General features: G+C 32.4%; 1 protein-coding gene across 1 annotated transcript; it reads left to right on the forward strand.

The window, feature by feature from the left end:
- Positions 1 to 5,484: 5,484 nt before the first annotated feature.
- LOC129911667 (40S ribosomal protein SA) lies at positions 5,485 to 6,961 on the forward strand. Its single transcript, XM_055989533.1, has 3 exons — positions 5,485 to 5,570; positions 5,830 to 6,076; positions 6,262 to 6,961. The coding sequence occupies exons 2-3, from the start codon at positions 5,858 to 5,860 to the stop codon at positions 6,871 to 6,873; spliced, it is 831 nt and encodes a 276-aa protein (XP_055845508.1). The 5' UTR covers positions 5,485 to 5,570; positions 5,830 to 5,857; the 3' UTR covers positions 6,874 to 6,961.
- Positions 6,962 to 11,152: the final 4,191 nt, after the last annotated feature.

Below are 11,152 nucleotides of genomic sequence, written 5' to 3' on the forward strand. Positions count from 1 at the left end.
AAGTACTTAAAACTACTTTGAACTACTTCTGCTGTATTGAAAAAGTAGTTCAAAGCTGCTTTAGGTACTTAGCAGTAGATAAAAATATTCTCCAAAAAACGCAGCTGTTATTAATGCATATACTAAAAACTAACAGTCCCCTTCAAGCAAACAAGTCCGACCTCGGTCCGAATTGGCTCCGAAAGGAGTCCGACCTCGACTACGAAACAGGTCCCACGGCGGATCAAATTAGTATGGAAATTATAATCACCGCGAAGCCGATAGCATATGTATTGGTGAGGGGGAAATTCACCACTCCGAGAAAACGGAGCCCGAAGCGGAGCGGAAAACAGAATGGAAAAAAAATGGCACTTGTGAAGCATTTGAAGCAAAACAGAACACGAATTATTTTCTTTTTCTTAAATTTTTTTTATTGTTTTTTTTTTTTAACACAAAATTTTATTTTATTGTATTCGTTGATACAGCGGTTAATCATTGAAGAATATTGTAGCTGTTGTGCGTTGTGGGAAGTTTAGGTTAGGGTAAAAATTCTCAGCTATTAGGTGTGTTTTTTATTACCACCGGGCTTAACTGGTTAAAAAAAACGAATCGGGGCTTAGCGAGAAAAATTGGCAGCACTGCATACTAAATGTTCCGAAATCAGCTGACACAAAAAATATAAAGTTGTCATATTTTTCGCTTTTGGGGTTTCTTGTGTGTTTTTGAAAAAAAAAGTTCAACTAACTATTAAATGAATATTTAAAATAATAATTGTCCTTCCAAACATCAGTTTTGATGTTTTTAAACAAATTCTAAACAATTTACGAACAAGTTTATTTGGTAGCACAGATTTAAATCTGTTGAAAAAGTTAAGCCCAGAGAATTCTCCGGGCTTAACAGCTAAGCCCAAGGGGCTAAAGTGTTGTTGCATTTAACATGTAAATTGCTTAGCCCCGACTGCGTTTTTTTTTATCCAGTTAAGACCGGTGGTAATAAAAAACACACCTATTGTCTCATTATTGAACTCCTTGAAAAACAACAAAATGATAAATTATTAATTATAATATCGCAGAAGCACGTTAAGCAAAATTCATACCTTTTTTTGAAATAAAATTTTCCATATTAATAAAACAATGTATTTAGTTTTAGAATGAGGCACGACGCACGATCCGACCACCGACGAGATACTGCAACAAACTACAAATAATTACAAAATGATACAATACCTTGTCTTGTTGTCTTTGTCTTTCCTACGTTCTTTTTCCTTTTCTCACTTTTCCACCACGCTTCTCCTTCGACTTTGTGTTCATACACAAAATGTTGCAACTGTGTGAGTGCAACCTCGTTTTTCGCGTTTTGAGGTCGGAGTGTGTTTTCTGAGCTCCGTTTTCTTGCTTGAAAGGTCGTATATTTATTAGATTTTTGTCTACTTATACAGTACATAAATAATTTTTCAAATTGTTGGAAATATGCTTTATTTAATAATAATACCTAATAACCACATTAGCGGTTAAGACAATCTACTCTTGTGTATAAGTTTAACAGCTATAAAAGACAGCAATAAGCAAGGTTTTTGATCACATTTTTGAAATATAAACAGTTGTATAAAGTAATATAACATCACAACAAAAACATTACTGTTAAAAAAAGAGCCAAGTTCTAATATGTTGAAGTTATGCTAGCACAAAAAGTACTGAAATGTAAAAGTGTACCAAGTTCTAAAGCTTGGCTTTAAATTTGTATACAAAATGTTGATTGGTCTCTTGACAATTTTTTTTTAAATTACCGATTTTTAAAGCTATTTGAAAAATTGCCAAGTAAACAATCAACATTTTGTATACCTACAAATTTAAAGCCAAGCTTTAGAACTTGGTACACTTTTACATTTCAGTACTTTTTGTGCTAGCATAACTTCAACATATTAGAACTTGGCTCTTTTTTTAACAGTAATGTTTTTGTTGTGATTTCACTACTTTTTGCAAGGTATTGCTCAGAAAAAATGGGCGGTTACCACGACCCTTGTCTAAAATTGTCAAATTTTAAATTTTTTCTTTTGTATAAACTACCAGGTCTAAATTTTAATGTTCTACGAAAGTTAGAAATGCTCTATAATATTTGATGAAAATTCACCGGAAATAGGCAGTTGCCACGCACCCCCTGGCTAAAATTCTCAGATTAAAATTTTTTTCCTTTGTACAAACTACCATTCTACCAAATTTTAAGATTCTACGATAATCAGAAGTGCTCTATAATATTTGATGAAAATTCAGAGGAAATGGGCGATTGCCACGCCCCCTGGCTGAAATTCTCAAATTTAAAATTTTTAATTTGTATAAACTACCAGCTCTACCATTCTACCAAATTTCAAGATTCTACGATAATCAGAAGTGCTCTATAATATTTTATGAAAATTCAGGGGAAATGGGCGGTTGCCACGCCCCCTGGCTGAAATTCTCAAATTTTAAATTTTTTCCTTTGTATAAACTATCAGCTCTACCATTCTACCATTGCGAGGTGTTTGGTTTTGACCAGCTCAACAAATGTAGCGAGTTTGAAATTTCTAGCATCTTTGGTGTTTAAGTTAGAGGGGGGGTCGAAAATGGCCTGAGTTGTTTCCTGTAAATAAGAGTGTAGTGCCGAAGTTGCTAGAGAACTTGGCTGGGCACTACCGTGCCCCTTGATTTATAAATACAAGGGTAATATATAAGAATATTATATATGATTTGAGATTAATAATAAAATTCAGCATAAAAAATCAAATCAAAGCCAATTGAAAAAGAAAATTATTTTTTTTATTTTTGTTTCTATGTATAATTTCTATAAGACTTATATTAAAGAGCTATGCAAGCTCTTCCGAAACTATCTGTCAAATCTTAAAGCTTCGGTTAAGCTCCTTTTAAGCTTCTTATAGACCTTATAAGTACATTGTTATAAAGAGTCTAACTTGTATAACGTTCTCCTTTTTCCATTCACAACAAACCTTACTAAAATTTAACAGAAGTTGAAATGTAGTTTCGGTAATACCTTTATCGAAGCTGAAATGTTAGTTGGGCAGTAGGCTGTCTGTGCAACAAAAATCTTTTAATAAATTAAAAAATAAATAAAGCAAAACAGCAATGAAATGAATAAGATCAAAGAGAAACATCAAAATGAGTCGACATTTTTTACCCGAGTGGGTAGAATATCTTCCTTTTCATCGTTTTGAACTTTCCTTCTCTTTTGCTTCTGTGAGATTTGCGCTTTGCGTCTTCGTGTAAAAGCAGACATCTACCCCGTTTGTATGACCGATTTAAAGATCGAATTGAATCTGAATTGAAATTTTGATCCAGGTATATGACTTCACAAGATTGAGGAATCGAATTGAAATAGAATCGAAAACACAATTTTTCTTTTAAATATATTTGCAGTAAAATAGAAAAATCTAACCAAAAACAAAGTGCAAATAAGAAGACAATCACACACAATTTCCACCGTCAATTATATCTCGAGTATTCAATTCGTATATATGAATATTTTCGATTCGATTCAGCTCCCCGAGTCGGATCGGATCGACAAATTCGGATTCAATTCCATTCAGGTATATATAGACATAAATCCTGATTCAATTCGGATTCAAATCGCCATACAAACGGGGTAATCATATGTGTAGTAGATGTTGTACTACATTTCTATTCATGAGACGACTTCTACACGAAGACGTAGACGCACAAGATGCACATAAGAACAATGAAGAGAGAAAGATCGATTTCTCCTTTGCTCTTTACACCCCGCCTCCACAGGAGATATTTTTCTCTAACTCAATGTCTAACATCTACAACATAACAATTTTTTTTTTCTTGGCTGGGCAAATTTTGTTCGGACAATTCATTTCTTTACCACGTGAGGAATATGTGTAGATGTGGTAATAGCCCTACTAACAATTTTGCTTCTATAATACTTTACAGAAGCAAGAATTGCATCTGTAAAGCTTTACAGAACCAAAATTGTTTGTGGGGAGATTTCTACTCATGAGTCATGAGTAGCTTAGCACCTGAAAGGCTACTCATATGAGTAGAATTCTAGTACTACCAACTACACATTCTATCCTATTGGCGATTGTTAAAGTTGAAATGCGCTATACCGGTGGTCAAAACAAAAACTAAAATTAGGAGGATGGAAGGAGCTAGCATCCAACATTTTACTTTTTTTTTTTTGTTAGGACTATTGACATGGACGCCATTTTTAGAAATACAAAATGTATTGTTAAAATTAGTTCAAAACCCAAGTAACAATTTTACTTGCATAAGGTCCATTTTCTTCGATTCGGCAAGCTATAGTTTGTATAAGTTTAGTTTAAGGCTTACTTACGCAAATCATCCATTTTGGAAACAAAGGAGGTCTCCTTAAGGCCATCTGGAAGTGTTTAGAAGAAGCCTTGTAAATATAAGTTAAAGAAGACCTTCATAAGACCTATTTGAACCGTTTTAAAGAAGCCTTCTATTTTCAAGTGACAGAAGGCTTTCATAAGACCTGTTCCAAGAGGTTCTTGTAAGTATGCAATGTTTTCATCTCTCAAGTATGCAATGTTTTTCACCAATAAGTATGAAAAGCTTTTATCCTGCAGATATGCAATGTTTGTAACACTTTAGAAAAAAACATTGCATTTGTATGTGAGGGTTAAATTAGCTCCCTTTTTGCCACTCATCTTTGATATTCGAGTATGGTCTACTGGTAAGGTGCTGGCTTGGTATGCAGAGGTACGTGTGGGATCGATTCCTGGCGGGGCCATTTGTGAAATAAAAAAAAAATGTGTTCTTTTTCAATTAAAATAAAATTCTTCCCATTTCAGAACGACAGGAAAAGCATTGACATGGCCAAAAAAGAAGAAAAAACAAAATAGAAAAAAATTAAAAGAAAAAAAAAATCAATAAAATCTTTTTTTTTATTCATAAATTCAACATCTTATAACAACCTCCATAAGGCCTTATTATAACATCCAATGCAAATGATAGTTTCCTTAGCGAAGCTATAGTTTCCCTAAAATGTTTCATTGTTTTGTAAAAAGGCCTGCATAAGGTCGTCTTACGCTATTCGTCACAAGCTATTAGCTTGTGGATTGCCTGTGGAGGAAGGTCTTGGGGAAATTCGGTAATGTGCTCCAAAATGATTTGCATAAGACTTGTCCTTCTTCTTAAACAAGTCAAAAAATAGCTTGCATTGACCCTTATGAAAGCTAAATTGTTACTTGGGAAGTTGAAACTGCGGCGCTATGGTATTTATGTAACGATAGAACTCCATATGTGTGAGAGAATATTCCATAAATTCCATCTTCGATATGGAATAAGAAACGCATAAAAAGAAATCAACATGAATTTTTTTTAAGGCCACACAAAAATTTAAAAAAACTCATTCCATGTAACCCCAACTACGCGTACGTCACTCCATTTTGCTTATACCCTAATGTACTTAACGCATTCAATCTACACCTTAAAGTTTGACTTCAAGTAATCTATTACATTTTTTCATCGAACTGAACGAAAAATGGACCCAACCTCGACATGACAAATATGCCGCTCTGCCATTTTGATCTAGCTCCCAGTGGCATACACAACGTAAGTTCTCAAATAAAATTTTATATTTTCCATAAAATCTTTAAAAAATCAATTTAAATAGTAATTATTTGATATTTTCATAACTTTATTAATAAGTAATGTTTATATTAATTCAATATCCACCATTTTCAACTATAAGATGGTGGTTTTGAAAGAAATAAAAAAAAAAAAATGCCACGTGCGTGCTTCATAATTTGTGAAGGTTATAATTTTTCCATCATTCTTTTCAATAAAAATTCTTTATTAATTTATCTTCTAGGTTCTCGTAACTCTTAATAAACGTTACAATGTCGGGAGGTTTGGATATATTATCCCTTAAAGAGGAAGATGTCACCAAGATGTTGGCCGCCACCACTCATTTAGGTAGTGAAAATGTCAACTACCAAATGGAACAATACGTTTTCAAACGTCGTCCCGATGGTGTTAACATCATTAATTTGGGTAAAACCTGGGAGAAATTAATGTTGGCTGCACGTGCTATTGCTGCCATTGAATATCCACAAGATGTAAGTTTTTTTTTTACAACTCCTATAAATCTAGTACATTTTTTTTTTTAATGATGATTTATTTTACTAATCTTTCGGGTCTGAAATTTAATGATTACAACCTTAGAACTGAATAATGCCTTAACTTAAATCATAATTTATTTCTTGAAGAACAAATTCATTAACAAATGAACGACTATTTGCAGGTCTACGTCATTTCATCTCGTCCATTGGGTCAACGTGCTGTCCTCAAGTTCGCCAAATACACCGACACCGTTCCAATTGCTGGTCGTTTCACTCCCGGTGCATTTACCAATCAAATTCAGGCTGCTTTCCGTGAGCCACGTTTGTTGGTTGTCACTGATCCATCAACTGATCATCAACCCATTATTGAAGCTTCTTATGTCAATATTCCCGTTATTGCTTTTGTCAACACTGACAGTCCATTGCGTTATGTTGATATTGCAATTCCATGCAATAACAAGTCTCCACATTCGATTGGTTTGATGTGGTGGTTCTTGGCTCGTGAGGTTTTGCGTCTTCGTGGAACAATTTCCCGCCAATCTGAATGGGGTGTTGTTGTTGATTTGTTCTTCTATCGTGATCCAGAGGAGACAGAGAAGGAAGAAGCTGCAGCTAAGGAATTGTTGCCAGCACCAGTTAAGGTTGATGAGGTTTTGGATCATCCAGTTGAAGAGACCAATAACTGGGCCGATGAGGTGGTTGCTGCTGAAACTGCAATTGCTTCGACAGCTGGTGCCGAAGATTGGGCCGATGATAATGTCAAGACTTCATGGGGTGGTGATGGAAACTTCTAAACAAAGAACGTAGTAATACGTTGATCTTCGTTTCCAAACAAACATACATTTTTACACTGAAATAAAAGCATTTCTTAGTAAACTTAAATGATTTTTCTTGTTTTCTTTTTTTTTTATTTTAAATGGACGTTTTTCTTGTTTAGCACTTTTTTGGCATTAGGTTTAAAATTTGAATGGATATCATTTACCTCAATTACGTAAGTCGTTTGTACTAAAACGACTCGCCCTGGAAACCAAACTTGGGGCTTGAGACTTGAGTAAAGAAATTCAAATTATAGTGTCATAGGGAAGAAGGACGAATTTAACCCAAATTGGCGCTCCTAGAGCGAGTCGTTTACAAACGACTTACGTAATAGGGGAAATTGATTCAATTGAATGGGATGTTTTGGGAATAGAAACAAAATAGATGGGATTTCGAAATCGGTCTTATCACGAATTCCATTCGTATCGGGAATTTGCTACGATTCCCGAAAGAACAATCACAAAATCTGGTCATAATGACGATTTGTATGAAATTTTCTATTACGAACGTATTCCGTGATTGTTTTTTCGGTAATCGTAGCAAATTTCTGATAATGCCGAATTAACTTTCCATCGTGGAAGAAAAGAATATAATGGGATCTCAGAGTTTAACCTATGAATGGAATTTTACAAAGCTTTACATACAAGATCAATCTAACATGCAACTGCAGAGACCTATCTAAAAGTTGCAAAGAATCATGTACATCTAAAAGAACGACTCTAGAATCCCACCTTAAGATCTGTCATCATGCCTTCAGATGTTAGGTTAAAGTGGCTACCGGACAAAGATCCGAATGATTAAGACCTAACACCTATTGTGATACCACAAAAGTCTAGGGAGTTAGGAACCAGTCGGACCTTCTAATGATAAGGGACAGACTTTTTACGGCTGTTTTCACTAGACTAATTACTAGTATCTTTATAGAAGAATTCTCCTGTCTTGTTAGAACACTTATGGTGCAGTCGATTTAAATTTAACAAAATCAAACACTTTTTAATGTTTCAAGTCGTTACATGGCCATATTAGTTTGGTTGCCATTAAAGAGCAAGTATTTCTCTGAATTCATTAGCATAAGTTTCTATGTAGAAATAGATATACAAACATGTAATATTCCGTTCTGGTCGTTATAGTTATTACCAGGGAAAGGATTTGTATGGCCTACAAAATTCAAAAAAGGCAAAAATAGAAATTTATTAAATCAAAAGAAAAAAAAATTGATATTTAATTATGAAATTATTGATTTTACTGATGGAATGGTTCTTATGTTGTGGTTCAAAAAGAAAACTAGAACACCCAGCCGGCATCATGTACTGTCTGTTAAATAAAGAAAAAAAAAATTACCCGAGGAGATAAAAAGAACAGTAAACAAATACAATTTACCAAAAATTAAAAAAAGGGTGATTCAATGTACGTTTTAGAACCTCTAAGGGTATATCAAAAAATTATCGGCCATAGCCGGAAATTCATTCATATCCAGCCTTATCTTGAGTTTCACGTGGCAATTTTTCCGCCCGAAATATTTTTGTTCATCCGGAATTTGAAAAGCTATCGGAAGTTCCACCCGAAGGGAATTAACATTTTCCTCTAAACTAGTTTCCTTTTTGCCACAATCATTTAAGTGAGAAAAGAAATATCGACTACCTAAAATATTACTTAAAAAAAAAGTTCAAAATTCGGTTAGTTTTCCGAAGATGAACAACTTTTCGTCCGGAACTCACAATAGGGGAAATGTGAAATTCTATTTTTTTCGATTGGAATTTTGTTCACATGAAACTCACGATCGTGAATTTGATAGAACTTCAAAAAATCACAGAATCCATATGTAATGGAAAATTTCCTACAAGTTGTCATTTAGTACGGATTTTATGATGTTTTTTCAGGATTCGTAGGAAATTTTCGAAACAAATGGAATTCGTGTTAAGGTCGACTACGATGAATACAAAAGAAATACTTATTACATATTTCAATAGTTCGAGTATAGTACACAGATCGTGCTAAATTTTGTCTTACATTTTTGTTCTCCATTTTTATTTTATGATAAAGAATATTTATTTGGAAACGAAAACAATGATTGTTCAGCTAGAGCTGCGCACAGCCCTGTTTAGATTATTGAATAAATTTAAGCTTGTTATAGAAGAACTATAATGTTTGATGACCAAACGTTTGCAACACAGATTTTTTTGGGAAAATGGGTTGAATAGGGATAGGATCATAATTCTGTTGGAAGATAATTTTCGTCAAACAACATTATTTTACTATCTATGCCAGATAGAAAATAAATTGATTACATTTTGGATTTGAGATTGATGTAAACTTTTGTAGGCAATGCTAATTTTTGAAAAAAAAAAAAAGATTCACGTGAATTGTAAATCCGTTTGTTCTCCGGAATATTATTGAATCAGCAAATTGGGTTCGAATAATAAATTCACGATAGGAAAATTAAAGTTTGATTTTCCGTGAAGGTTTTTTTTCTAGATGGGCTTCAAAGAAGCTGATTTCCCCAGACAGCCGTTCTCCTTTGAGCCTTCGCAGAAAAATTGGTTTTGAATACGGTTTAATTTGGGACATTTTTTTAAATTAGGCGCCACTTCGAAACAAAAATAAAATGCACGACTGGGGTCGCACGTACTTGCTCTTGCAGTTCAAAGCACTTTTATGTTAGTCTACTTATAGATTTTAAAAGCTGGCTCTAAATTTAAAAAAAAAATTGATATTGGGGAAGAGCCGACATTTAGGGTAAAATTTTGTTAAATGAAAAAAAATTTTGTTTTGTTATTTGACTTTTTTGAGAAAAAATAAAAATGCAGTTTTGTTGCCACTGCTTTAAATATTACGTATACAAAGTTTAATCAAAATCGTTAGAGCCGTTTTCGATAAATTCGCAATATTGTATTTTTTTGTATGGGAGGTATACGTTCTAAACGAGATATAAAAAAACAAAAAAAAAAAACAACTTTTAGAATTCCATAAAAATCATCTGTACCAAATTTGAAGAAAATCCGTCCACCCGTTTAGGCTGTGGAAATGTGTACAGATGGACGCACAGACGCACAGACGGACGGACGGAATTGCGAGACCCACTTTTTTGGAATTCTCCATCATCGTAATGTTGGTTTTGATTAAAACCTCAATTTTTTTTTTCGACACGAAACCAATACTTGCCCTATAGAGCAAGTAAAAATGAAGCATACAATCGCATTCATTTGTATTATTCAATACGTGAAAATCTTTGTGATGTTTCAAAGTTAAAACAAAAACATCTATCAACCCCGTCGTTATTTTTTTTCTTTAATGTAGGTACAGTTATTGCACTAACAAAACAAAAGTTTCATTTATTTATATTTTGTAAGAAATTTACCAAACGAAAACGCTATCAATGAATATCTTATCAAAATTCCTTAATTTCCTACTCTTTAACAGAAAGTAATTATTGTAAATTAAGTCGGCTTTAGTGATACAATCTTAACAAATTTTAATTACAAATTGTTCAAGAATAAAAAAATATCATACTTACATGAAATATTCTTCACAATCCTTATTTTCAACTTAAAAATATTCAGTAACACACATGAGGTAATATTTTTTGTGTAAAAAATAATTTATTTGATATTTTTCATTTGTTTGTTTGATTCTTATAAAATTAATAATAAAATTATAATAATAGAAAACGATTACATTTTACCACAACTTGTTTTTTTTTATGTTTTTCGTTTCATTTTCAATTTATTTAATTTTTTTTTTTACTTTTTAATTAAATATTATTTCTTTTTTTTATATAATTTTTAAATATGATAATAATTCTGTTTGTTCATTAATTTATATTCTATTAAAAATGAAAATGTTAGAAAGAAAAATCATTCGAGAGGACAGAGGAGAAAACAACACAATGACAAGGATCATTCTTTGTTATTTGTTTGTTTTTGATTTGAGAATATCGAGGAAGTGTTATTGGAAAGGAATTATAATAAAACAATTTATTTTTTATAATTATAACAGTTTTTTTTTTTTGCAAAAAAATTTAATCAACAAGCATTATTGTCAACCTTTTTGTGTTATTTTCTAAACAATATATCAAATACAGAAAATAAGTAGATTTTATTTTTAAAGTTTTTTGTTTAATGAAATAAATTAACGTCTCTCTTAATACATAACAAAATGTGAAAAGAAAATTTCCAAAAAAAAAAATTACATAATTATGCAAGAAAAAAATAAACAAAATATTTAAAAATATAAAAAAAAAACTCTTATTCACTATAA

This window comes from Episyrphus balteatus, chromosome 2 (assembly GCF_945859705.1).
Source record: "Episyrphus balteatus chromosome 2, idEpiBalt1.1, whole genome shotgun sequence".
Classification (NCBI taxonomy): domain Eukaryota; kingdom Metazoa; phylum Arthropoda; class Insecta; order Diptera; family Syrphidae; genus Episyrphus; species Episyrphus balteatus.

Bases quoted from the DNA above. Each gene is read 5' to 3' on its own strand.
- LOC129911667 (XM_055989533.1), top strand. From the start codon at position 5,858: ATGTCGGGAGGTTTGGATATATTATCCCTTAAAGAGGAAGATGTCACC. The intron at 6,077-6,261 runs GTAAGTTTTTTT...GACTATTTGCAG, and splicing joins CCATTGAATATCCACAAGAT to GTCTACGTCATTTCATCTCG.